This window comes from Acomys russatus, chromosome 5, assembly GCF_903995435.1.
Source record: "Acomys russatus chromosome 5, mAcoRus1.1, whole genome shotgun sequence".
In the NCBI taxonomy this organism is placed as follows: Eukaryota; Metazoa; Chordata; class Mammalia; order Rodentia; family Muridae; genus Acomys; species Acomys russatus.
The window spans coordinates 6,191,115-6,218,745 of record NC_067141.1 but is presented as its reverse complement, the minus strand read 5'-3'; the positions used below and the strand labels follow the sequence as shown (position 1 = coordinate 6,218,745).

At 52.0% G+C, this 27,631-nt stretch overlaps 2 protein-coding genes and 1 pseudogene across 2 annotated transcripts in view; 1 reads left to right on the top strand and 2 right to left on the bottom strand.

Annotated features, from left to right (window-relative positions):
* The window catches only part of Gtf3c1 (general transcription factor IIIC subunit 1), a 66,537-nt gene extending 57,905 nt beyond the window's left edge, over window positions 1-8,632 (top strand). Inside the window, 9 exon segments of the mRNA XM_051145200.1 lie at window positions 776-948; window positions 1,663-1,950; window positions 2,739-2,998; window positions 3,805-4,094; window positions 5,102-5,612; window positions 6,133-6,172; window positions 6,900-7,092; window positions 7,845-8,160; window positions 8,163-8,632. Coding sequence (XP_051001157.1) covers window positions 776-948; window positions 1,663-1,950; window positions 2,739-2,998; window positions 3,805-4,094; window positions 5,102-5,612; window positions 6,133-6,172; window positions 6,900-7,092; window positions 7,845-8,160; window positions 8,163-8,209 — 2,118 coding nt within the window. The 3' untranslated portion in view covers window positions 8,210-8,632.
* A 2,193-nt stretch (window positions 8,633-10,825) lies between these two features.
* LOC127190162 (ATP-dependent RNA helicase DDX4-like) lies at window positions 10,826-12,968 on the bottom strand (annotated as a pseudogene).
* A 4,958-nt stretch (window positions 12,969-17,926) lies between these two features.
* Il21r (interleukin 21 receptor) overlaps window positions 17,927-27,631 on the bottom strand; it is a 31,460-nt gene continuing 21,755 nt past the window's right edge. Inside the window, exons 3-9 of the mRNA XM_051145199.1 lie at window positions 26,413-26,515; window positions 24,724-24,923; window positions 23,579-23,751; window positions 22,705-22,882; window positions 21,916-22,027; window positions 20,904-20,988; window positions 17,927-19,403 (exon numbers count right to left, since the gene is read on the bottom strand). Coding sequence (XP_051001156.1) covers window positions 18,681-19,403; window positions 20,904-20,988; window positions 21,916-22,027; window positions 22,705-22,882; window positions 23,579-23,751; window positions 24,724-24,923; window positions 26,413-26,515 — 1,574 coding nt within the window. The 3' untranslated portion in view covers window positions 17,927-18,680. The remainder of the gene's footprint in view (window positions 19,404-20,903; window positions 20,989-21,915; window positions 22,028-22,704; window positions 22,883-23,578; window positions 23,752-24,723; window positions 24,924-26,412; window positions 26,516-27,631) is intronic.

The following is a 27,631-nucleotide window of genomic DNA, read 5'->3' as shown; positions in this document are numbered from 1 at the left end:
TGAGCTTTGTTCCCCAAATGCTTAGGAAGTCACATGAGAAAGACCATTCCCCAGAGCAGGCACGATGCTTCTTTGGCTCTCAGGAGCTAGCACCGAGGACTTAAAGGCCGTCAGTGATGCTAGAGGCTCATGCAATGCCTCTTAGGCTCCTCGGCAGCTCAGGCTGTTAGAAGACGGGAGGAATGGGTAGACAGTGCAAGCATGCCAACAGCTGCAAGAATACTTTTCTGTGGCAGCCTAGGCTCTTGGGATCCAAGTGGGCAAACCCCACAGTCTTGTCGGTGTGGTCCAGCATACAACAGCAGGTGTCTGAAGGATGTGCACAGCGAATGGTCAAGAGCAGAAGTCAGAGAAGGCTGAGCCCCAGTGCTGGCCACGGCTCCTACTCCACTTCTGTAGGAAGGGAAGGTTGAGGGGAAATTGCAACCGTATTCTCTCTGCTCCGTGTGTTTTCCCCCTGGTGTCTAACATACATGCCCAGGCCTGGCACCCAGACTGCCTAAAAGAATCAGGATTGTGTGGACTCAGCCCCTTCTAGGAGATCCCTCCAACCCAGCAGTGAGGCCACTTTGCTCTCTTGGTTTCACTCCTGCCTCACAGCAGGCTTTAGAGTGTGCTCCATCACTAGGAAATCCTGGAGCCTTACAGCCCCTTGGAGACATTCAGGCCGGTTAGCTGAGCCAGTTTTCCTGTGAGTGGCACCTTGCAGTTTCTGTGCTGCCATGACTGGCTCCTTTTCTGACCAGGTACCTCACCCTTCCATGTGCTACTACAGATCTTCCGCCTCTACCGGGAGTTCCGGGAGCCTGTTCTGGTGCGGGCTTTCATGGAGTGCCAAAAGAGGAGTCTGGTCAACCGGCGCCGTGTCAGCCACTCCCAGGGTCCCAAGAAGAACCGTGCTGTGCCCTTTGTGCCCATGTCTTACCAGCTCTCCCAGTCATACTACAAGTGAGTTGTCCTCAGGAGCAGAGCTCGGCCCAGCAAAGATTCTCTTTCTGCCTGCCTTGCCCGTGCGAAGCAAGTGGAGCAAAGTTAGTTTCAGGTTTTATAAGCAGTCCAGGTAGCAGTGCTTGTCGCCCCCCCCCCACACCCCCCTTCTACACTACCTGCACCCCGCAGGGCTGGGCCATCACCAGCTCTGATTGCAATTGGGGGAAGCCTCAAGTCAGTGGGGACCACATTTGGATATGGGACAACTCTGTCACTAGTCCTTTTTGCTTCTTCTATTCCAGCACTCCCTCCTTCCTTGGTCCTCACCTGATAACCTTGGGCTCCTTTGCTTCTGGGGTCCTTACTCTCTGGGCTCTCATTGGGGAACTGGCCTCTGCTTACATCTTCAGACAGTGAGATTGGACATGTATGTCCTATGTCACTATCATCTGTCACAATAGGTTTCTTCTCCCTGGGTCAGCAGCTGTTGGCACGTGGCACTGCAAGGCCTTTAGCTTAGATGATAAGACTGGCCCCACCTTGAATGTGCAAGGTGAACGGGGAAGAAATGCCTAGACAGCACTGCGCTGCAACACTGTCTCCCATCCCAGTGGGTAAGAGTGCTTCAGGCCCAGGGGTGCAGGCTGTTGTGAGTACAGTGACGTCCACAGAGTGGCCCAGCATAGGCTCCAACAGCAGCTCAGTGGTGTCTCCTTTCTGGCTGGCTTGCAGGCTCTTCACCTGGCGATTTCCCACCACCATCTGCACCGAATCCTTCCAGTTCTACGACAGACTCCGGGCCGCCGGCATGCTCGACCAGCCTGATCATTTCTCCTTCAAGGACCCGGATAACAATGACCCTCCAAGTGACCGGGTGGCATTTTCTTTGGACAGCCCTGGAGGATACTGTGTGACAGTCCTAGCCCTCTTCTCCCTGGGCCTCCTCTCTGTGGATGTCCGAATCCCAGAGCAAATTGTGGTGGTGGACAGCTCCATGGTGGAGAGTGAGGTCATGAAGAGGTCAGAGCCCAGAGTGGCACCGTGCATGCAGCTCTGGTCATAGCTTGGGGATCTTGAGATTCTTGAGGCAATAGGAATGCTTGTTTCCTCACTGTTGTGGTACCAACAGGGTTACCTGAGTGTGTGGTGTGTGTACATGTGCTTGTGGGAGTGTGCACGTATGAGTACAGGTGCAGGAGCCAGAGGGCTGATCGGGGGCCTTTCCCACTCTGCTCATTTTTTGAGACTGTCTTGAAATTCTCATTGATTCAACTAGACTGGCTGACCAGTGAGCTCGAGGGATCCACTACTCAGATAACAGACATGCTACCACCCTGGCTTTTTATGTGGATGCTAGGGGTCCGAGCTCAGGGCCCCATGCTTGCGTGGCAGACACTTGACTGACTGAGCCGTCTCCTCAGCCTCTTCAGAGTGTTCTCATTTAATAAACATGCTGACTTTTGCTGCTTTGCATCTAGTGGGCATGTAGGACCTCTGCAGAGGGTGTGGTGGGCTAGGATAGCAGGGCAGTGTCCAAAGAGTTTCCTATTAGTACTTTCCAAGAGGTCACAGGGAAGGAAATGTGAGCCCAGGGTCCTTACTGTGGCAGAGCTGAGCGGGGACTTCATGGGGAGGTAGAAGCATTGGGTGGTAGCATAGAAAAATATATCTCAAGTAGAGACATGGTGGGAGTTGGGGGCGGCACCTGGAATGAGCGGTGTCTGTGGCAGCAGTTGCCTATCAGTGATGGCTGTGTGGCGGGTGGGTTGGGTCCAAGTCTAGCCACCTAGTTGTCTTCTCTTCTGCAGCTTGGGGAAAGATGGGGGCTTGGATGATGACGAGGAAGAGGAAGACCTGGATGAAGGCTCAGGGGCCAAGCGCCAGGGTGTGGAAGTAAAGGCCCATCAGGCCTCACACACCAAGTACCTGCTGATGAGAGGTTACTACACAATGCCTGGGGTGGTCAGCGCGCGCAACCTGAACCCCAACGACAGCATTGTGGTCAATTCCTGCCAGGTGAAGTTCCAGCTTCGCAACACCCCTGCACCCACCTGGCTTGGGCCCACTGGTGAGTGTCCTGCCACAGTTCAGATATGGGGGCAGCCCTGAGGTTCCTGGGACTGTGGCTAGGCACACTGGCAATTAATGAAGAGTGGCATTGCTGTCCATAGCAGTCACCTCAATGGGCTGCCTCTGATCTTTATGATGCCTTCAGAATCTGGAGTCCCATAGTTTATCACACTGTATCACAATGTTGTCCTATCTGTCCTTGCTGTCAAAGATGAGACTTCAGCTCCATTGCCACCACCCACCTCCTTTGTGGATGCTGATCACCTAGGAAGCTCTAGATAGCATAAACCTTTTCTCCACGCCGGCAGAGGATGGGAGTGGAAAGGCTCTGCCCTTCTCCCCCCTGCAGCCTACTGACCTTTGTATGGTCAAGGTGGATAGTGTTTGCTGTCACTGTCACTTTTTATCCATAGTCAGAATTCTGTTTTGTCTGAAGTTTGAAGCAAACAAAAATGCAGTGCCAGCCTATCGGTTGTTGTCTGAGCTAAAGAAGGTCTCCTAGCTAGTGAGCGAAGGCCTGCCTGAATGGAAGGGGCCTGGGCATCGCTCGGTGCTAAGGAGTAGGGGAATCATTAACCTGAGGAAGGAGTGGTTCATTAGCGCTGCAGTGGGCCTGCAGTCTAGCCTATGCTCATATACCAAGAGTCACACAGCTAAGGCGCAGTATGTCCCCACAAGGTGACCCCATCGCTTCTTGGGGAGCAGTGAACTAGTGCTGGAACAGATCTTGCCTCAGTGTCCCATATGTGTTTGGTCCCAAGAAAGGCTTCTGTTTTTGATGTCACTCTTCCCTCCTGGTCTCAGGGTTCACAGGCACACCGCTGGAAGAGCTCCAGGCAGGGCCTTCCTGCCTCCCTGACTCCTTCACTAGCCTGGTGGATCCACAGCTGCACACCCGCTGCCCAGAATCGTTTGCCCACCAGATGACACAGTCTGGGTACAGCCCTGAAGATGTGGCTGCCTCTCTGGAGATCCTGCATGTTGTGGCAGCTGCAGACTGCTTCGGGATTGACAGGGAGAAGCTGAGCAGACAGTTCTCTGCTTTGGAGAAGACAGTGGGCAAGCGTACCAGGACATTTCCAGACTATGTCCAGGTGAGCTAGTGACCACTCCACCCCACACTGCAGACATAGTGCCTGCCTGTGGCTTCCCTTTCGTTAAATTAGTTGCTAGTATTTAAGTCAGGACATGTTCCCTAACTCAATCAGCTCCCAGATATTAGACCTGGCTGAGTCCTGCAGTGGCTGTTCCTCCTTGGGATAGGCCACATCTTCCATCCTGTCCATCCCCACCCCCTCACCCCCACCAACTCAACGGGCTTCCCATACTCTCTGGACTTATCCTGTCGCCTGCCTTGTCCCTTGGACCCAAAGAATATCATTCTGCTTGCTGTGAGCAGCTTCTGGGAAATAGGATGCGGACCAGTGGGCAGGTGTGGAGGCTCTGACTGGGGCCCATGTAGCCTCCAAGGGCCACTGCAGGAAACCCAGTCAGAGTGAAGGCTAGCATGTGGCTCTGAGAAGCTCTTAGCACAGGGGATACCATTTGCATGGCTTAGATATTCTTACTCTTCTTGTAGCTCTTAACTGAGAGCCCTCAGATAGTCTCTGAGAGGCTGAGGAGAAAGCACTGACCTCGGCAGGGCCAGCTACCTGGGCACTGGCTGTCAATGAAATTGAGGGGTTTATAGGCAAAAAGGAGTGGTGGTGACTTCTGGAACACACACAAGTGGACACGGGGTCAGTTGTGACCTAAGCACAAGGCAGGTGGCTTGTCATTGTATTGAAATAGTGACTGCCTTTGTAGAACTGGACTGCCAGGATGCACAGGAGGACTGAAGGCAGGAGAGTCAGAGTTCCATCAGTTAGCTATTGTCTGACTTCAGAAGTCAGGCTGTCATGAGTAACACATCGGGTGCAGAAAGAGCCCACAGAGGCCCATGCCCTTACAGCTCCAGGCAGGGTGCCAGGCTCATCTCTTTGGGACCTGACCCTGCTGCCTGCTCAGAACACTTGACCCTAGTTGGCCGCGCTGTCCACCCATCACCTACTGGGTAAAGCCCGTGCCTTCTTCCCACACAGACCATGTCCCTTTTTCCTAGGACCTTTTGGAGCAGCAACAAGTGATGGAAGTTGGAGGCAACACTGTGCGCCTGGTGGCCATGGCCTCTGCTCAGCCCTGGCTTCTACATTCAATGCGTCTGAGAGACACAGAAGTAGACACCAAGGCCTCGGGGGATGACTCCCAATCCAGGCGCCCTGAGGGGTCTGCCAGTGAAGAACACAACACTGAGGGCATGGCAGTGCTTCAAGTCAGCTCCCATAGCACCACAAAGCGTGCACACTGCTCTATGCAGAGCCCTGAGAGTGATGCTGAGGAGGCCACAAGGCCCCCTGCCAAGAAGCCCACACTCCAGGATGTCCGAGTGGCAGCTAGCCCTAGGCCTGGGGCAGAAGAGCAGACAGAGGCCCAGGCCTTGTCACTGCTTGCATCTCCTGAAGATGCAGGTGCAAGGGGCCCCAGGCAGGAGATCCAAGAGAATATTGGTGTCTCTGGCCTAGAACAGCTGGACTGTGAGTTCCAGCTTCCAGAAGGCTCTGAAGACCCCAGAGGTACTGACCTTAACACCTCTCCCATTCTCTGTCCCTCACATGACTGTCCAGCCTACCTCAGACTAGGAACCTGCCCTGCCACCCAAGGCTTCCACTAGTAATAGCGGGCCTCAGATGTGTGCAGCGAAGCAGGTCCTCCTGCCCTCGATGGCATGCCTACAAGGCCAAACACCGGCTTACACAGTGGCCGTGGGAAGGCTCTCTAGACAGAGCCCTTACTCCAGGAAGCCTCTGAGCCTTGACCAATGGCAGGACATTTCCCTAAGAGCTCTGCTGCTATTCCTATGAGCTATTGTTGCCTGAGAGCTTTACACTCTGCCCAGTGGTCAAGGCTCTTGGCTGGGAAACGAGACACTTGCTGGCTTCCCCGTACAAGGGTCTCTTAGGTACTAGCAATGTCTATGGTGCAGTGGCCTCCACCACCAGAGTGCCTCACTCTGGGTAGAAGGTTACCTTTCTGGTTACCGCCTGTCCACTTTGGTGCCTTCCAATTTGTCCACCACCTTTTCCTCTTTTACAGGACTTAGCGAGAGCAACATGGCCCAGGCAGCATGGGAAAGGTAATTGGGGATCTTTGGCACGGAGGGGCACAGCTTCCAGGCTGGTGACCTAGTGTTAGTCATTGTATGAGGCTCCTTCATGGGGTGCAAGCCTGGGTTGTTTGCCCTGAACAGAGGTTCCCAGCCAAGGGCTTTCACCAATCCTTTCCTAGGCCTCCTCTGTGGCCTGCTGTCCCCTTGCACCCATCTTAGATGAGGCAGGAGCCTTAACAACCAGCCTATGACCACATTAGGCAAAACTCAGAACTACCTGCCTAGGGCAGCCCCTCAATCCTGTAGCTGAGAGACGCATATCAGAGGGGCTGTACTCTTCTGTCTTGAAGAGACTTTCAGTGGCCCTCCCTAGTCAGGGCCCACAGAGCCCCCTCTCTCCTTGTGTATGTGGCCTCAGCTCACCAAGGCTTTATATCCTGGATCTGGACCCCAAGGCACCCACCAGAGCTACCAAGGCCTGCCCCATACAGCCCGTCAACCCTGGGTTAGTGGCAGCTTTATGCCAGAGGTGAGCTGCTATGTGTGATCTGTGAGTGAGCTAGCGGGGAGGAGCCTCTGGTCCTCCTAGGCTACACTTGGACTCAGCCAGAGATTATCCTGCCAGGGGCTAGATAGAGACTGGAGAGCAGTGGGCAGATAGTGGCCAAGTCCTGGCCCTCTCTGAGTCAGAGTAGCCTGTCTGTGACCAGCATGTCCTCTCTCTCTCCCTAACATGAATTGTCTTATCTCACAGTGGCTGTGAAAGAGTCTGCTTCATTGGTCGCCCATGGCGTGGTGTGGACGGGCGCCTGAACATGCCCGTATGCAAGGGCATGATGGAGGCTGTGCTGTACCACATCATGTCCAGGCCTGGTGTTCCTGAGAGCTGCCTGCTGCAGTACTACCAGGGGGTCCTACAGCCTGTTGCTGTGCTTGAGCTGCTTCGGGTAAGGCCCAGCCCAGCCCAGCTATGGTGGGGCCCACACCCAGGTGTCAGCACCTCAGCTTATCCTCAGTGCCTTCTGGCCATTGGCAGAGGGGTCTGCTACTGCCCTTAGGCCCTGCCTGGCTCTTTGGTCGCCTTCTCCCTTGGCCTGTTGCAGCCCACCCCTACAGCAAGTGTCCTGTCCTTGGGTCCATTTGCACTTTGTCTACCTTACTCTTCCCTGCTTTGTCCTCCTGACCCACACTCAGGGTCACATGCTCACAGCTCCTTGAGAACCCAAGGTAAGTAGATAGGGGTGGCGTGGAAAGCTGAGGGCCATGTGACCACTACTTTTCCTCAAGCAGCTGCTTCCTAACCTGGGTTAGTGGCTTCCCTGAGCTCTCACTCATGGTGTTCTGGGCCCCAGCTTCCTAGTAAACTAGGAGCTTGACATTTAGTGTGACATTCCCTGAACTTCTAGCAGCCATCCCAGGCAGAGTTTGATGCGGGGCCAACCAGGTGGTGGTCAGCCATTGCAGCCTTTGTTGGCTGAAGAGCATCTGTCCTCCAGCGGTGCTTGTCACTGTGGCACTCTGACCAACATTCTTTCTCCTGCCTATCTTGACCTAAACCTTTCTGCCAAGTCCTGCCTCCCTTGAGGCCGTGTTTGGCCATCTTCTGCCTGAGAATAGCTATGTGCATTTTGTAAACGCGGCAAGACCAGGTCCCCAAGCAAGAAGACACCTTTGTAACCGCACTTGTCTACATCTGCAGGGCCTAGAGTCCCTCGGCTGTATCCAGAAGCGCCTGCTGAGGAAGCCAGCGGTCGTCTCACTCTTCTCCAGGCCTGTGATAGAGGGCCTGGGCCAGGCCAGTGAGGCTGAGGCAGCCTCCTGCCACGACAGCACTGCCACCTTCTATGAGCCTACGCTGGACTGTACCATCCGCCTGGGCCGTGTCTTCCCCCATGACATCAACTGGAACAAGTGGATCCACTTATAGATGTTGCCCCCAGGCCAGTGGAGGAGCCTCTGCCCATGTTTTACTGCTCCGCCTGGACTGTCCCATGAGCCCTACCCCTTACGCAGATGTTCCACAGCTCGGCCCAGCCTAGCCCAGGTGTAGCAACTGCCAGGTGACTTCAGTCCCCTCCACTCTGCTGCTCTTAACTCCCAGGTGTCCAGCCTTCCTTCCTGCAGCCCGTGGCCTGCTTTAGACTCAGGCTCCTTCATCAGCAATATCTACAAGGGTGAACGTCTGAGGAGCAGAGCTGATGGCCAAGCCCTGAGTCACCTGGAGCCCATCATGCCAGTCAGACTCAGAGAGGAAGGGCTTTGTCACAGAGGTACCTAGCAGAGTCTGCTCCTCTCTAAGTGGGACATCCCAACTCTGGCTGCACCGAGCCCAGGTCTCCAGCTCCCAAGGGGACCCCTTCTGCCAGAAGCAAGGTTTTGCTTTTGTTTGTTTTGTTCCTGTTTTATTTTGCTCTTTTCTCATTAGATACAAGCCCCTGGCATGTATTTATTTATTTTTTAATTAAAGTGAGATCAAATGTATTAGTTTTTGTGTATTTGCCTAATGATTGTTTTGTTGTTATTGTGAAAGGCATGCAAGTCTTAGCAGCAAGACTTGCCTTCATGACAGGAGTGCCACACAGAGGCCACTTGCCACAGCTGGCCTGAGCCTCTGCCGCCCCCGGCCCCTTCCTGTCCACCTTTCCTGCCTACTGAAGGGGGTAAGATAGCATAGCCACGCTGCAACAGTGTAATGTGGGAAATGGGCTGAGGCAGGGAAGGTGCTGTGCTGCCTGTTACACTGCACAGTCACCTGGAAGCTAGCAGCCAAAGTCTGTGCCTTGCATCCGGGTCTCAGAGCCGCCTTTGCTCAGCTGAAGTGGGAGGCCTGAGGAGCTGAAGGCACCAAGCATGGACAGAGCTCAGCAGTACCTTTCTTCCCCAAGGCTCTGGCATAGACCATTTGGGAAGCATGTTTGGGGACAGGACGTGGGGATTCAGGGTACAGCCCAAGCGGATACAAGGTGTATGTGCATTCCCAGAGCGTTTCCCCTGTTAAAGCCAAAAGCCCTCAGTATATTCACTCTCCCACCTGTCCTCCCATGTCAATCATTTCTGCATCTGACAGCCCACCCAGTCATCAGTCCCTGTGCCTGTCCCTCCACCCATCGGCTACCTACCCAAACAGCTAGGTAGCAGCAGCCCTTCCACACTGCGCGAAGATCTCCAGAAACCACAGCACCGAATTCCCAGGGAGGATAGGAGGCAGGGGGCCTCCAGCTAGAAGTCAGGTGCTCCTGGGCTGCTGAGAACTCCAGATTCAGAAGAGAAGAAACAGGAAGCAACCACCACTGACAAGAGACTCCACAAAGAAACAATTCAAGGTTGCTGTGCATCCCAGCCCCCAGAGCAGCAGTGCTGGCTGGTGGCTCTCGCCTCACCTTGCCTTGTCACTTCTCACCAAGGACCGTGGGAAGTGGCACTGGGCCACCTGGCCTGCTACGCTGCACAGCACAGCCCGGCCTCAGCTGCGCACTCAGTTCCCTGCCTACCCACAGTCCGGCCCTCTTCTTTCCATTTCTTTAGGTAAAACTTCACACACGGCCCTCTAGGACGCTTGGACGCCTTTTGCGTTTACACGAATGCGAGCAGACCCTGGGAAACACAGGACTTCATGCCATTCCATGTGAAAGATATCTCTTACTCAGTTTCCCTCCATGGCATCCCTGGGACACATGGAGCTACTCAGACAGCAGAGCACTCCAGCCCTGAGTCTCAGCTTACAGTTGCCCTCACTTAGCAAGATCCCAGGGCTCCCAGCCCCCGCCCCCACCCCAAGCGCGTGTTTCATGCAGAGTGTTCATACCCTACCCTATTTGGGGGCTCAGCCCTTCCCTCTCCAAGCCCTGCTCAGGCCATAGTCACTCTGCAGCTGTCAGAGTCTCTGTTTAACTGGTTCTACCTCAGGCTAGAGCAGCCTGCGTGTGACCTTCTGAGCTCCCTGGCTATCACCCATCTTTCCCCAGCACCAGTTTTACAGCTGTGTAAATGTGCGTGTGCACACTTGTCTCTCACCCATCCCATACCCCAGTGCCCCATTCACCCGAGGCTAGAGGTTATAGGCCTTGGTGAATTATTTTTTTTAGGGGGGAAATGTGTTTTATTTTTTATTTCCAAGGAAATCTGTATATTATAAAAGCAAGCATTTGTCATATTACCAAGTACAGAGCTAACACTGCAAACTGAACCATTTTAATTACATGTTTGATGATCTAAAAAATCAAATAACTTTGAAAGGCTTCTGTCTCCACTGTTTCATGCAAATCATGTTATCACATTGTACCAACACACTATTCTTTTAAAGGATCAAATAGAAATTAGACCCAATAATTAAGAGTATAGCATATCCTATTGATTATTTTATAGGACCATAAACACTTTAGCACTTGGACATGAAACATGTCTTAACTTTCTGAAGAATATACTAGAAATAAGCAAAACATTTAGAATGCTTTAATATTTCCAGTTAACACCATTTGTATCAGTAACTGCAATGTTGTAACTTTCAGCATTTCACATAACTAATCAATGAAGCTGGTTATTTCTTTAAGGGTTGGGAGTAAGAACAGATGAACAGAAGATGTAAGAATATCAGGTTTCACACTTCAGTTAAAATTTAAAAAATAAAACCTTTTTCTTCTCTGTATCAGAACTATCAGACTTGAAGTATGTTTGTTTGCTTTAATCCCATGATTTGTCATCAACTGGATGGGGAGCTTGTGAAGAAGAAATCTCCGTGGGATTCAAGGTGTTCTTGCCCTGGTAATTCTTCCTAGTGTCAACAGATGCAAACCCAGCTCCTCCTGTGCTGTTACTGAAGCCGGGAGACACATATGTGCTAAAGGCAATTTCTTCTAACCATGCAGGGCCATCCTGTTGAGCATCTGACCCTGCTTTAACTAGAGGTTGTGCTAAGTGACTATCAGATTCGGTATCAAAAAAAGAAATCGCTCTGCCAGTATTTCCACAACGCCCAGTACGACCAACTCGATGAACATATTCATCAATAGTAGAAGGAAAATCAAAATTGATAACATGTTGAACATTTTCAATATCGAGCCCTCTGGCAGCTACTGAAGTAGCAAGAAGAACCGGGCACTTTCCTAGAGCTTGCTCTCACTGCCTCTGCTCCCGATCACCACGAATACTTGTAGTTGATATTCTTTCTTGACAAAGTAAAGTTGCGATGAAATCTGCTTTTTTCCTGGTTTCAACAAAACCCATAGTTCTTTCATCACCTATGTTTTGTAGAATCTCAACAAGTTTTTCTCTTTTTGAATACTGGCCGACTTGAAGAACAGTCTGCTGAACATCTCTGCAAGCTCTTCCACCTTGTCCAACAGCAACAAACAAATAATTCGACTTTAAAAACTCCCCAGCCAATCTCTGGATTTCTTCTGGAAAGGTTGCACTGAATAAAAGGGTTTGGCGTTGTTCCTTTGATGGCATTCCTGGACAAGAAATTAACTTCATTTCTGGTCCAAAACCCATATCCAGCATTCGATCAGCTTTATCCAAAACTAATTCCTTGACTTGTTTGAGACCAATCCAAAAGAAAATTTTCTGGCTTCCAAATAAATTTAGTTGATCAATTCTCGAGTTGGTGCTACAATAATACACTCTGGTTCCTGCAGTTCTTTAAAGCGACTGGCAGTTATTCCATCCCGCATCGTATGAGCCAAAATAGGCAAGAGAAAAGCTGCAGTCTTCCCAGACCCTGTTTGAGCACAAGCCATCAAATCTCGTCCTGCTAATACAATAGAAATACTGTTATTTCTGCACAGGAGTAAGCTTAGTATAGCCAGCTTTAGCAATGTTGTTATTGAGTGTCTGACAAAGATTAGCTGGTGCATCATGTCCAGATGCTTCTACAAGGATGGTGTCATATTTATCAAAGTTTATGCCTCTGGTGGAGGAGGTGATATATATGTCACTTTTGGGCCTTGAATATCACTCCTCTCTCCTCCTTCAGCTTCTGACTTCCAAGAATTCTTTCCAGAGCCTCTCACTACTTCTTCATTTAAACCTTTGTAACCACTTGTTCATATTCTTCGTCTGGGCCGGATTCTCCTCCAGCTAACCCATGGCGGCCTTCCTCTCTTCACTTCAGGTCTCTCTCCTTTCTCCTCCTCGGCCTTGCTGAATTAAATTGCCACTTTGTCTTTTGGCCTCAGTACTCACAAATCTCAGAAGCGTCCCTTTCTCGCTCCTCTGGATGGCTGACAGCTAGAAAGCGGCCAGTGACACCTGCTCAGCAGCAGGGGGCAGCAGCAACCCTTGAAACCTCCCTGGGCCGGGGTTGGCTTCCTGTAAAACTGCTATTGCTGTAAGCGCCTGCATAAACCTCAGACTCCATTCTGGACACTTCAGAGAACTGACGTCCCAGCAGCCTGAGATGCACCCATGACTCGTGTGCCTGTTTCGCGTATAGGGAAACTGAGGACCATGAGGTTAAAACGGTTTCTGCCAAGCTGAAAGCCAGAGTAGGACAGGTGTGATGGTTTACCTGTCAGCCTGCCGCTGCCTGGCTCAGAGCTCCCTCCACACCACCTCAGGTGAAGAGGTGGGGAGTCAGCACCATGCTCACCAAAGAGCACCAGACAAGGTTCCTACTTAGGGCTATCAAGTTGGGAAAGAAAAACTTCCTAATTCCTTGGGGGCAGGACCCTCACCATGTCGTGTGGTTGGGGTTGCAGAGGTGAATAGTTCCGGCTTCCTCCACAAGTTTGCTGTGTCCCTGCAGGTTCGTGAGGTCGGTTCCTCCCCTCTGCCATTCCTCCCTTCTCTTCACATGGCTGAGCATCTGTTTGGAGCCCTGCCCCATCTGGGCTCCAACACACAGCAATTTCAGTTCTTGTCCCTCTGACAGCGACAGACACAGGTCCCAAAGTCAAGGAGGGTTTTGTTAATAACCAGCTGTGTGTGTGTGTGTGTGTGTGTGTGTGTGTGTGTGTGTGTGTGTGCTGCAGCTGGGAATCAGGCCCCCAACACAGTGACACTGAGGTGATGTGCACACTGGACCCTGTCCTTTACACCTCTGAGCACGTAGGTGACTCTAGCCCTGTGGTTCTCAAGCTTCCGGATGCTGCAACTCCTCATGTGGGCAGCCTCCAACCATAAAATTATTTGGTTCCTACGTCATTGACTGTGATTCTGCTATTGTTATGGGTTGTAATGTAAATATCTGATATGCAGGCTATCTGATATGTGATCCCCAAAGGGGTCCCAACCCACCGGTTGAGAACTGCTGCTCTGGCCAGGGCATGTCCCTTCCCTGTTTCTCATCGGGTGGCTAAGCCTTTTGTTGCGCCTGCGCAAAAAGCTGCAGCTACAAAGGGACAAGGCTCATCGCCAGTCCCCACCCCCACCTCCACCCCCACCCCCACCCTGCTCCCTGGAAATCCTCACCCTGCTCGCTGTGGTGCTTCTGGAGCTAGATGGGCCATGGTGGGCAACACATCCAGGAAGATGCAGCCCCAGACACAAAGGGAGAGACCTTTCCATCCACTGGGGGCCAAGAGGAACACAGCTTGCAGAAGGCTTAGTGGACTTGGGCAGTTGGGGCTTCCATTCTCGGGGTGAGAGATGGTTTTTATTTTTCCTTGTCTCCTCCCTGCACAAGGCCCTGGAGACCATGTCACAGTGGGAATGCACAGGAGACATTTGCACGAGACCCTGGAGACCACGTCACAGTGGGGATGCACAGGAGACATTTGCACAAGACCCTAGGGACCACGTCACAGTGGGAATGCACAGGAGACATTGGGGTCAAGTTGCTGGGATCCTGTCAGAGGTGATCAAGTCTTGAAGAGCTCTCTGGGAGGGCAGAGAAAGAGGGCACTAGGAGACAGTGTCCCTGCAGCACCAGCTGCCAAACAACTTGTCTAGAAACAAAGAGCTCTAAGCAACTCTGCCCTGGCCTCTAGTCCTTTTCATCTTCCTTCCTCAGTGCTTGAATGCTGCACAAGCTCTGTACTGAGAGCCACACCCCCAGCCCCCTCCTCTCCTCTCCTCTCCTCTCCATGTGGTCCTCTTAGGATGGGAGATGTCTTTTCATGTTGCCTTGTTAGGACAATGCTGCAGCACTTTCTCACAGGAGCAACAGGAACCCACCTCAAGCCAGCTTACATGCAGAAATTGGAGCTGTATCCACTGGTCTATTAGATCAGAGGAAGGTCAGGTGTGCTGTGTAACAAACAATCACACCTTTGCAGCAGCAAGTGACAAAGAGTTCATGTCTGGCTCATGGTTCAAACCATCACAGGTGCAGGAAACTTAGTCCTGTCCTCAGGAAAAGAGAAACAAAGCTGGCCAGCGCAGTCACCACCAGTGCCAGTGACACAGGAAGATGACTGGGAGCCACTGTGACTCCTGAGTTCTCTATCAGAAAGTACAATTTTCTGCTTCTGCCTGCATCTCCTCTGAACCCATGGGGCTCAGTTCACATGCCCAGAAGTCCACAAGCTGAAAACAGTGAGGCATGGCAATCACTGCTACACTCAGGCACCCCAGTCAGGCATGGCTCGATCCAGGAGCCCCAAGGTTTCTACCCCTCTGCTTCTAGTACTTCACCTCAGGTCAGTTGGTCTCCTCTCCCTTCCTGGGCTTCCCACCTCTACCCCCTCCTCCTTAAACTCCAGGCTTTGTAATCCTAGAGGAAAGGATGAAAGGGTAGGCCTCAGGATTTGGAAGCTGGGGCAAGAGGATCAAGATTCCAGGACTAAGGGCGTGGTGGCGCACACCTTCAATCCCAGCACTCAGGAGGCAGAGGCAGGTGGATCTCTGGGAGTTCGAGGCCAGCCTGGTCTACAAAGGGAGTCCAGCCAGGACAGCCAAGGATACACAGAGAAACCGTGTCTCGAAAACAAACAAACAAACAAAAAGATTTCAGGACTAAGCTGAGCAATTTAGACCCTGACTTGAAATAGGAAAAGTAAAAGGGAGTCTAGGAATGCTAGCTCAGCGGTAGAGGACCCGGCCAGCATCTGTGAGGTCCTGGGTTCTAGCCACAGAGAAAAACTAAAGCATGAAGCAGCTCAGGTCATATCTCTGCTTCGACTACACAGCAGCATGGGTTGGGCGTGAGAGGAGTCTAGGACCCTGTCCCCAGAGCTAGCAAAGTGTCAGGCACCTGCAGGGGTTGTGGTTAAATTACCAAGTATTGGCCTAGTAATGTTTATTATCTGCCTATAATAATTATTATGGCAGTATAACCCACTAATAATCAATCAAGATACAGACACCTGTTATATTTTAAAATAGCCTTAGTTAACCTGGGGCAGGGCAGATATTAATCCCCTAAATTACTTCCCATAGTGGGGCAGGTATGGGATACCCGCCCCAATCCTGTGCCATCTGCTTCTAATAATTTCTATCAAGCTACCTCCCATCCATAATCCCAAATACTTGCTAATGTTCTTCATCTGGACCAAGTCTCCATTCACTCTGGCCATGTGCTTCTCCTCCATCTAACCCATGATGGCTCTGCCTTCTTCCTTTCTTCCTCGGATCTCTCTTCTCCTCTAGACTCTCTTCTTCCCAAGATTCTCTCTGTCTCCCCAAGCCCAGGAACGAGATAGCTACCCCTAGCTCATTTGCCCTGCCCACATGTGATGGCTTTTTAATAATTAGCATCAAAATACATCAGACCAACCCCCAACACACAGGTGTTTGTAAGAGGTTTGCCTCTTTGACTTCTTTAGTGACAGGTCTCAGACAAGTACAGCTCATTCTGCCCAAGGGATAGCCCCTTCCCTTCAAAGCCAAGATGGGCAAGCCTGGACAAGCATTGGCTATGCTTTCTTGGGGAGTGTGCTGTGAAGCCTGGCTTTCAGAGCAGCTTCCTAGCAACTCTAGCCAGCCTTAGGTGATGGGGACCCATGGCCCTCGCTTGCTCCCTGCTTCTTGATCACACCTTCTGTAGGTCCTCACTAGAACAGAGACGCAAGTCACACCTCATATTCATTTCCCAATGCCTGACAAATACTACCTGCTTCCTAAAGTCCTCAGGCTGTGGACTAGGTGCCCATCAGCAGCTGGCCAGCTCCTCCCAACCAGAAGACATCCCTCGCCAACAATGTCTACAGTCATCTAGTTCCGTGACCTGAGATCCTGGAAATAAGACAGGCTACAATCCAGGATTTATTAAAACTTTATTAAGCACCTGTTGTGTGTGGGGCTGGGGAGGGAGCAGACAGGGCAACCAGCTCATAGACTGTGCCTGGTCCACCAGCTCTTGTGCGGTGTCTCTGTCTCCCCAAGAAGCCGTCATTCTTTCAAGCCTTTTACCATCCCCCTATCCACCCATTACTAATCCTAGGTGGCCCAGCTCTGGCCTACAACTCGGCATTCGTGTTTGTTCATGAGAGGTGTCCCTCCAAAATGGAGCTGGTGAGGGCCAGCACCTCAGCCCCAAATGTTCTTCCTGCCCACACCCTAGTCAGGAGCTCTACCTGCTGGTTGGGGGTGGGAGTGGGGAGGGGGTGCCAGCAAGGGCCTGAACTGGCTCCCTGGAGAGCCGCCAAGAACACCTGCAGTCTGAGGCTCCCAGAGGATGTGAAAACCACAGCATACTTTGGTCTAAGTGGCTGGGGTGCAACAGGGTGGGGCTGTGTGCACGTGCAGGAAAGGAGCTGTGGTTTTTTGTTTTTTTTTTTTTCCTGGTCTGAGCCTCTCACACTCTGGTCCTCGGCTCAGTCTCACTGTTGAAACTACCAGTATTCCAGAACTTTCCAGCCCTGAGTCTAATACAGAGGACATGCATGCATTCTGTGGTGATTGCACAAAAGCTACCCTGCTTTAAAGATGAGCTGATTGTTGCTCACTGTTCTCCAGTCCAGCTCTTTAGACTGGACAGACAGACAGACAGACAGACAGCCTTTCTTCCTGGTCCACTGAAGGGGATATTCTCCATCCTGGAGGATTCCCACAAGGTCCCCAGAACAGAGTCCAGCTCTCCATTGCCTCAATGCTGCCTGGTTTTGCCAATACCATATCACATCTCAGGTATGCACCCTTGCAGAGAGAACAGACTGTTCAAGAAGAAAAGGACAAAGGAAGGGACGATGGGGAGCAGAAACGAAGGACGGAGAGAAGAGAAAGACAGCAAGAGCTAAGCCATCCCGGCTCTGTCTAGCTCCTGTACAACCCTGGGTGGAGGGTTCCAGCACCTCCCAGTACTTCTTAGCTTTCCTCACACTACATGCTTACAAGAATCACGGGATGCAAGGGAACTTCCCTGAGTCCCCAGGATAAATGTGGCACCAAGGACAGGCAAGGGAACAACAGATCGCCCAGAGCGGTGTGATGCTCCATGGCTCCCTTGTGTCCCCTGCCCTCTGTGGGTGTTATATAAAGGGTTCTGTGGGCACTGTGCTCTGTACCCTCTCCCCGTGCCTTGTACTTGGTAAATATCTCCTGGGTACTTAAAGGAATTATCTGTATGTCTGTCTTTATTTTTATTTTTTATTTTCTGAGACAGGGTTTCTCTGCGTAGTTTTGGCTGTTCTGGAACTTGCTCTGTACTCTGGAGACCAGACTGGCCTTGAACTCACAGAGATCCACCCGATCCACCTGTCTCTCCGCATACACACACACTCCACACACACACCAAGTGCTGGGATTAAAGGCGTACAGCACCACCGCCTGGCAGGAACTTTATTTTTAATAGGCAGCAGAAGCCAGAAAAAAACAAAAACCAACAAACAGGAGAAAACCCAGCCCAGTTGGTGGGACTGCTTCTGAGAGAGCAGGCTGCATATGTCACAGCCTGGAAACCACTCAATGCCCTTGGTGGGAGGATGCCTCACAGGTCCCCATGCTGTGGGTATCCGGTGACTTTTTATATTCTTCCACCTCAAGGCATGCACCTGATTTTAGAAGCCACAAAGGGCAGGAAGCTGACACGGGCTGCAGACTGACTGTACAGGGCTAAGTGAGGACAGCCATGCCCTTCCTAATGTTCAGGCAAGCAAAGTCAGAACAGAGCTCAGAAGTGGCTTCTCCAGGCTTCATAGCCTGGAGCCACCAGATCTGGGGTTTATAACTACATCCCTAGGTTCCCTCAAAAGCTTTCCACTCCAACAGGCACTATAGGCTTACTCCATCCTCTTCTCCAGGGGAAAAGATAGTAAGGCCCAGGACTTCATAGGTCCTGGAGGTGGCACCTGGTAGGGTTAGGCTTGGTGATAGTGCCGCTGGGGCAGCAGACTGGACCAATCTCTTGCTCTGACTGTGGCCATCCCACATGTCTGCAGGGGAGGAGTCAGAGGCTCATGTCTAAGAGACACCTCCACTCATGCGTACACGCGTGAACTCAGGTACACACACACAAGCATGACAATGAACGCAGGGCATGCACAGGCATTGCTCACAAATGGATGTGATAATGCATACCCAAGCCACACATACACACACGCACACACACACACACACACACACACACACCTACATATTCACATTGTAAATGTCAGGCTCCAAGGCACTCCCAGAGACCACAGACTTCTGGCCTCTTTTCATTACAGCTGGACATTATGTGCTAGCTGCCCTGGGCTCCAGTGTCTACAGGTGTAGGGGTCCTGATCACCCACTGGCGGAGATAGCTGCGAGGCGGCCCTTCATCACTCTCCACAGGGCTGCCACAGTCTGAACCTGCAAAGCCGCTGTCAAAAGTGTCCATATCCAGGCCAGGGGGTGAGCCTGCTTCACTCTCAGAGCTCCCTCCTGGACACCCAGTCCTCCAGAGTGGGCCTACTGTCCTGTCCCTTTCCTCAGCAAGGGGTAGCCTCAACCTGTCCAGGAGGCTGCCTGGGGAGCCTCCCAGCCTGAGGCCTCCACCTGAGACACAGCCACATGACAGAAAAGTGGTGCCTGAGACCAAGAGCAGATCCTTTGCACTAGGGCCAGACTCTGGGCCAGCATCCAGGTTCAGGGCTGGGTAACCATCATCTTCACAGCTACAGGGCCAGGCACATGGGCCCTCAGCATCCCCCACAGTCACTGTGTCAATGGACACCAGACCATATGGTCGGTCTCCCTCCTCGCTGTAGGGTGAGACTCCCTGGCCAGCTGCCAAAAGGACTGTGCCCCAGTGGCCAGGCTCAGACACTCCATCACACTCCAGTTGTTCTTCGAGATCTGGTGGCCCCAGGAACTTCTTCCCCTTGACTGGACATGATGACAGATGTAGGACGGAGGTTGCCGTGGGATTCTGTGGTGCCAGCTCCAGGCTGGAGGCCGTGAACGGGGTTTCCACCCATTTCTATGAGAAAGAAACATACAGCCATTGGGTCAGGGAAGAGGAAGTTGGGGGTAAACAGACAGAGCCAAAGACAGGTGGGCCCAGGAGCACTGAGACAGGGAAAGCAGAGGAATAAGAAGCCAACGGATACAGACAGGAGCATGACCAGCCTCTCTCCGGTGGGTCTCCACTACTGTCCTCTTTCAGAGCTGGTGTCCCCACCTTCGGTAAGGACTGACCACCCCCAGTTACCAGTGTCCCAGCAGAGGATCAGCTGGGTGCTAGGACCAGGGTTCTAAGTCCTGAGGTCTTGAGGTCTAAGTGGCCCCGCCCCTACCCGGTCTCCTGACACTTCCCCAAATCCCTAAGTTTTGCTTGTGTGTCCACACTAAAGTGAACACTCAGCCAGGAGTGAGCCTTGCTCATAGCTGTGCCTTCGGTACCTGGCACATAGTAGACCCACCATAAATGTTTGTGGATAGAGTGAATTAGTAACAAGCCACATGGAAAGGCCTCTATGGGGCGCTAGACTGAGACAGTGACCCCGAAGCCTTGAGGACCCTCTTGCCCTTCGCCTGCCAGAATATTGCTGATAATAAGAGAGCCTCCATTGCGTTGGCAGAGCTCACCCTGTAGAGTGGGATCCCAGTTCTGAGAAGGTTCCCTTAAAAACATCTCCAAACCACAACATTGCCCTACCCCTGGTCTGGAGTCACTCCTTAGCTGTGTGTAGACTCTTGCTTTCTGGGTGTCACATCCCTCATCTATGGGAAAAGGACCCAGTGTCTTGAAGATCGAGTGAGGCAATGTTTGCTTGTGGACAGTGCATGTCATACAAGAAAAACAGCAACTTCCGCACAGCAGGCAGCAGTGCTGGCCTCCAGGGATAAGGAAGAGGTGTGGCTATGCCCCTACCCTGCTCTGAAATGCCCACTGGTCACTCTGAGCCTAGGTTTTCTCCTGGAGTCCCAGGGTTGCTGGGAACCCAGGACAGGAGCTACTGTAAAGGAGAGGCCACAAGCCTGGCACACAGCAAGTGTGCGCCCTGCAGCTCTGACCTCCATTGGCTGTGCAGGTGGCTGCTGCCTGTGCTGACAGCACATAAGAGCCTCCTGCCTTGCTGGGTTTGCACAGCAGTGCTGGGCAGATGCTCTGAAATGCCAGTAGCGGCAGCTGCACTTGGCAGGAAGAAGGACATGTTGTGGGGTGGGGCAGGGCCTTCCCAGGCAGGATTTGCTCTCCACCACAGATCAAGGCCACCACAGGAAACGCCAGGTTTCCAGATCATGCCCCCAGAACAACCCAGTTTGCCCGCTTTCACTGTAACTCTAAGCCAGAAATAAATCATGATGTCTGAGTCTAAGCCTAAGATCTTGAAGACGAGGGAATCTGAGGACTGGTTCTAAGTCAGATTGAGCCTGAATATTCTGGACTCACAGAGTGGTCTTGGAGTTAGGGTAACAGTTGGTAGGGTTTCCTCAAAGGGCAAATGACCCAGAGGACGCACCCAACGTGGCTCACCTTGAAGTTCCCGCTGTGTTCTCTGTACAGGGGCTGGAAGAAACTCTCAGGGCTGGGCACTGGTGCCCATACCTTCTTCCATAGCCTGCAAAGAAAAGGGGTAATTCCCATGTGACAGCAAATAGGAGACCCAGCCTCTCTCCTAAAGAAGCAGCAATGTCTACTGCCTTCCTGCCCACCCATCAGTAAAACGGAAGCAGCCGTCACTCTCACCCCCAAGCTTCCTGCAGATGCTCAAGTTTCTGCCTCTGCCATCAATTGTGGGTTAGGCACCCACTGCCCTCTGGGGCCTTGACTTCCTCATCTACCCTGGTGAGGAAGTGTTGGGGATGTGTGTGTGCAAGAAAGGCCCATGGTGCCACCATCAGCTGTACCGGCACCCAGGTTGTTCCCTTCCGGATTCTCTGTACCCATCTTTGAGCATCTCATTGAAGCAAACAAAGCGAGCAGTGTATATCGGTAGACCCCCACTTCTGTCACTCATCAAAGGACTCTGTACATAGCAGCCTGCCACAGGCCCCTGTGCCAGGGTGGTCTGTTCTGTTTTGAATCCACTGCCTTCTTCCTCTCGATGGCAAGCAGAACAAAAGGCCCCGTGTGCAAAGCAGACTGCAGCCCACCCTCCAGTGGAGACAAGGGAATGGGGAGGGATAAGTTCATTCCCTGGACAAAGTCACAACCCAGGTCCCTGCAAAGAGCACCAAATTTCTACTCCCCCACCCCCTCACCACTTCATAGTGGTGTGACTTTGGGCAAGTAGCTTGACTTGACTGCTCTGTGCTTCCGTTTTCCCTGTTTGAAGAATCAGGGTGTCTGTAGTGTGCAGGCTCACAGGGCGGCCTTGGAGCTGGGGCAGGGGCGCCGCACAATGTGTAGCACATGTCGTGCAACACACACACTGTTCCTTAGTGTCACTACTCTCCCCAAGTCCCCTGTTCAGCGTAAGTCTTGGTTGGGGAGGCTGTGGCCTAGGGCTGACCCCTTCTCTGCCTCCCTGAGCCTCTGGCCTCACCTCCAAGGCAGGCAGATCTTCAGACCCATGAACACCAGGACAGGGGCCAAGACAATCAGGAAGACAGGTGAGAGGAACAGCAGATGGCGAGCATCCAAGCCTGCCTCGGGCTCTGCATGGAAAGCAAACCGTGGGTCCAACAGAAAAGTGCCAGGGAGGGTAGGGTGATGTGGAGGGCTGGGAGGAAGCCGGGTTCTCATTCCTCCCTTTGGAGTTTGGGTGTGAAGTGTCCCCTCCCCCAAAGGCTCCTGTGTCAGGGGTGTGGTCCCAGCCTGGGATACTACTGGAAGGTGGTGGGACCTTCAGGAGTCAGGGCCTACTGGGAGGAGGTTAGGCCATTAGAGACATACTTAAGGGATGTTGGCATCCCAGCCTTTTCTCCATCTTTGTGTCCTGACTACCATGATGTGAGCAGTCTCATACACTTCCCACAATGCAACAGGGCCTTGCAACCATGACCCAAACCCTCTGAAACCATAGGCTAAAATAACTCTTTTACTCTATTAAGTTGATTATATCAGGTATTTTATTCTCATCCCAGTCAAGTGATGTCATCTCTCTAAGCCTTAGTTTCCTCTTCTGTAAAATGGCGTAATGACTTTCCCTTCAGAGTTAGGAGTCAAATTACTATGAGAAGAAAGAGGTCCCTCACAATGAGGAGTAAATGCATCTGGGGATGAATAACTAAGCATGCATCTTCCAGGCATGCTGGGAATCTCAGGGCTTGTGAGCTACATCAGGTTAAGATTTAGTACCAGGAGTGGGGTATCCTACCAGTGTCACACTTACCCTCAGCCTGGGTCTGAAAGATGACGGGGTCACTCCACTCACTCCAGGTCCCCTTGAATAAAGTGCCTGGCTGGGGTGCTGCCCGCACCTGCAGCTGGTAGGTAGAGTTTTTGTGGAACTCTTCAGGGAGAAGGGAGATGTTACTTGAGTCCACTGAGATCAGTCTGGTCACCGGCCTCTGCCAGGACAGAAGGAACATGACACTCTGTAGTCACACGAGTCCTTCTACTGAAGTTACACCAGGAAGGCACTGTAGAGAGCATGCATCCCTCGCTAAAGTTACCTAGAAAAAGAGCTCCTTCTCTGTGGCAGTGGGCCAACCCCCCAACTGACACTATCCTGGGAGCAACCATGGATACCCTCTGCATGTCATTAACTAGACACTTCATAGACAATGAGCCCCTGGGCTCCCTGCCTCAGATGACATAGGACATGCTCAACAGTGGACCTTTTTGGAAGTCCCTAGTTGCAGACATCTTGTCAATGGATAGCAATAGATGTCTCCCTGGGGAACATTCTAGATGATGTCCTTTATGGAAATCTTTAACCAGGACCATTCTAATAGGTGCATAATTCTAGAAGCCTGAAGCTCTGTCTAAACAGTGGGCTATTCTGGAACCTTCCAGCTGCGTACTCTTAAGTAGCCTTCACACTCAAAGTAAGTAGAATGTTCCCAAACTTGCCCCATTGTAACTCTAAGGTGGATTATAGGGGAGGAGTCAAAGTGGAGATGTGGTGAAGGCTGCCCTGGCCCAGGGAAAAAGAAGGCAAGAGTTGCATATTGGGAAAGAACGGTAAATCCTTCTCCTTGCCCTGCTACGCTGGGACCTGCCTGGGTACCCCTGTACCCCACCCCAAAGCCCTGCCACCTCACCACAGCGTAGGGGTCCCTGAGGTTCCGATACTGCAGCTCGTACTGTAGCTTCCCCCTCAGCGTGAAGGAGGAGGAGGAGGAAGAGGAGGAGGCTTCTTCATAATCTGAGTGCCAGGAGATATCATAGTGTCCCGAGAAGGTCACAGTCACATTGAAAGGGGGAGCTGGCTTGACTTGAAGAAAGACGAAACAGGGTAAGAATCTGCAGGAAGAAAAGTCCCTCCTGACACTCCCCAAAGGCCTTGCATGACTTTGGACAAAGCAAGCCCTGGCCTCAGCCCCTGTTCACTTGGACTAGATCTGGGTGAGAAGTCAGCTGCAGGCAGGCGACTAAAACAGTGGAGTAGCACTGGGGACTGTAGGGAAGAGAGAGCACTCCCAGGCGAGAGTCAGGACTCAGGCTCAGCCCAGCCCAGCCCAGCTGGGGACAGGCATACAGACCATGACCCTCTGTGCTTTCTTGGTAGAAAGAAAAAAAAAAAAAAAAAGAAAGAAAGAAAAGCAAAAAGCAAAAGCTGAAAATCCAGACGATGGCAGAGGGAGGTTTCTTAAGCATTAACGTTGGTGCCTAATTAATGCAGAGATTTCCTAAGCAAGGTGCCCACTGGACTCCACTGCTTTCAATCTCTCTCCTAAAGAAGGGGCCCAGACAACACAGAGCTATATAAATATACACAGACACCCACGCTGCCATGTGCCAACGCTGCCACCCCAGATCTTCTCTTTGCCCAGCCTAGGCTCTGAGGACAGCTGCAGCCAGGGCCATTCTGGGGCCCTCCTAACCTTAGCTTCCCCTCCCCCACCCCATCTAGCTGGGAGCATTCCATGTTAGCTGACTGGTGCTCATTACTAGGAACAGAATCCTAGGAGGTCATGCTTAAAGGGTCTTTACAAGGTAATCCTTGTCCAGGGTCAGGCAGACAGGAAGGGGCTGAGCTGGGTCCCGCGCCATTCCTTTCCAGCCTCTGCTGCTCCTCTGGCGCATTTAGTCCAAATCACACATCAAACCATCACCCTTTAGTTAAAAGCAGTGCATCTAAAAAGGACACGCCAAAGACAGTAGATTTTGATGAAGCAAAAAGAGCTTGCTTTGAGGTCAGAGAAAAGTCCAGGGTCGTCCTCAGCTTGGGGCTCATGGTACTCACTGATCTCAGCTAGGACAAAGCTGCCACACTCTTGGGAGTTGTTGCCAGATGGATCCGTCATGTTGACAGTGAAAACATCATCGGGCACGAGTTGAGTGAAACGCATGTGGCACATGTACCACGTGTGTGTGGCGTTGTGGCCCAACTTGTGCAGGTGGCAGGAGGTTTCCTTGTCCTTCAGTTCCTCGAACTCATCTTGCCTTCGGGGACAGAATGGAGCAGTCACGGCTGGGGACAGTGGAGCTCAGTGCCCAGGGCAGGGCAGTAACTCAAAGCATGGGGCTGAGAGGGGCTTAGGAAGGAGGGTCATGGTCCAACCAGCTCTCTCGGGGACAGCCCCTTCCCTGCAGCATCCGGCGGGCTCTGAGTCCAGACACAGCTTGCACACACCTCAGAAGACCAGCCACTCACTATCTTGGCCAGGGCAGCAGTTTTCAGTGTTGAGAATTTAGGCCTAAACCTGTCCCTGTCCACCACAGTGGGTAGACTATTGTCCTCTGGAAGCCTAGGCAAGTTCTTGCCTTCCTTTCTGCCCAACACCACTGACCACCCACAGGTCTTAGAGGTGAGTTTGCTTTGGTCTCTGCTCTGACAGAACTTCACAGACACTGGTCATGTGGGGCAGTGGTAAATGTTTTGGCTCTTTAACTCCCACTGGGCAGTAAGGATAGGTTTTTAGAGTATATCTAGAAGTCTATAAAAGTTTATTTTCTTCCTTTCTGACATGTTCAGACACTAAACACTCGTCGGGACCAATGTGGATCTGCAGGCTTTCTTAGCCCTTCACTAAATTTTCTGCACTACAAACCTTGCTGAACAATATTCTCTGAGCAAGCCCAGACCACTCTGATGGCTGTCTGAAGGTATTGCTACCCGACCCACGATCTCTGAGACCCAGGCCTCACGCATAGCAGCCAGAGAAGCCTCAAAGCTACCTGCCACCTGCTGCCTCCCCCTTGCAGCACAGTTGGCTCCCACACAACCACTGACTTCTTTGTCTACCATCTTCCCTCACTCTGGCTCACTCTGCTCGGATCACTGTCAAGCTGGCGGGTACCTTACACTTGCAGCCCTTGCTTGCCCATGACCTTTGAATGTGCTGTGCCTGCTGACACAGATACCTCGGCCAGCCCAGCTGACTCCCCACCCTGCAGTCTTGAGTCTTGTTTGGGTCCTCAGCCCTTACGACGTGTCAGGCACGAAGGGCAAGTGGTCTCTATTCTAAACAGCGTGTGAGATCCTAAACACACTGGCTATGAGGCGTTGGGCCCGCGGCTAAATGGCTCCGAACTCCAGCATCCTCATGTGGAACATGGTAACAATAATTTCAAGATATTATGGCAAGGACACAGGACCTACCCAATACTTAGAAGACCACTAGGAACTGGCCATCCCAGAGCTACTAACCCGAAAGGTGTATGGGGTCAAGAGAGTCAGATTGCAGCCTCCCACCTGTGTGTTCCCAGGTAAGCCCTGTGAGCTGAGCCATCCGTAAGGCAGGGACCTGGTTCTCAGCTCACAGTCTCTGTGAGTGACATTGCCAGTGGAAGGGGCAGGCCCTCGCCTGTAGCCACATTTCCTGCTGAGCAAGCCACAGGTCAGCTCAGCCCAGGGCTCATGAGGCGGACCCTTCACATCCTGCCACCTCCTGCCAGCAGTTCCTCAGGGCCCAGAAGCATGGCTACTCACCAGGTGAGACTGAGGATACTGGAGTGGGGGCTCCATGTCTCCAGCACACAAGAGATGGTCCAGAGGTAGTCAGTGTGGCAGCTGAGGTCCGGGCAGCTCCAAGCTGGAGGGATAACAAAGAGGCCTTTTTGGGTGAGACACAACAGAAAGGCCTTGGCAAGTTGTCTAAGGCTGACGACAAGTTTGGGCAGTCACAGGCTAGGGTGAAAGCCTGGGACGCAGGCACTCTTGTCATCTAGAATTCTCTGTGTGAGTTTCAGCATTTCAAGGCTGGCCATTGTGATGAGGTTCTTCTAATGTGGAACTGGGCCCATATTTGGTCCCCCAAACCACTGTCCCTCATAGGATAAGACACCCTGAACTCCCCATAGGCTGACAAACAGATAGGTCCCTGAGGCCAGGATAGTGGCACACGGGTCTTGAGCCTATTAGCCTGGGCAGGAAAAGGGGCTAGGGAAGATGGTAAAAGGGAAGGGAAGACTTCAGCATTTTACAGAAAAGTTGACTGTGCCACTGCCAATGGCAGCATGGCCACCAAGGTGTGTCTAAAGGGAGTGCAGCAGCAGGGCGCTGGCTGGAAGAGCCGCCTCGACCCTTGACCTCTCCCCAAACACTGGAGCCATTTGTTTCACTGTCTACATGACTGGTGCAGCAGCATAGGCCACATCTGCCTTCCCAAGCATTTTGGGGAGGGGGGGGACAGAGGCAGGTGGATTGCTAGTTCAAGACCAGCCTGGGGCAGACAGCCTGTCTCAAAGGGAAAGGAAAAGCACCTAACCAGCTATGAAGTCAAAATCCTATAGAAGTCTAGGTGTTGGACCTCTGTCACTTGTGCAACTCTGGACGATGTCTAGGGGAACAAATAAATAATTGAAGGAGTTCAAGAAAAGAGAAAGCAAGTGGCGACAGGACAGAGAGATTATGCTTAATATCCAATATATATCAGTAAGAAAACAATAAAATAGGGGCGCAGTCATCGCCTAAGTTTTGTTCAGTGTTCGGCCAAATAAGCAGAGCCATTTTTTTGTTTTGTTTTGTACTTTGTAAAACTGAGTGTGCCAGCTTCATGCAGCTTAATCTTCTCCCCCACACGCCAGAAACGTGCTCCTTAAAGGGAACTCATTTTCAGCGGCTTCTTCCAACTTGCCTCATGACTGATCAGACTCTGAAACAGTGGCCTTTGTTTCCGGGCTCCTAACCTAAACTCCAAGCCTAAGCC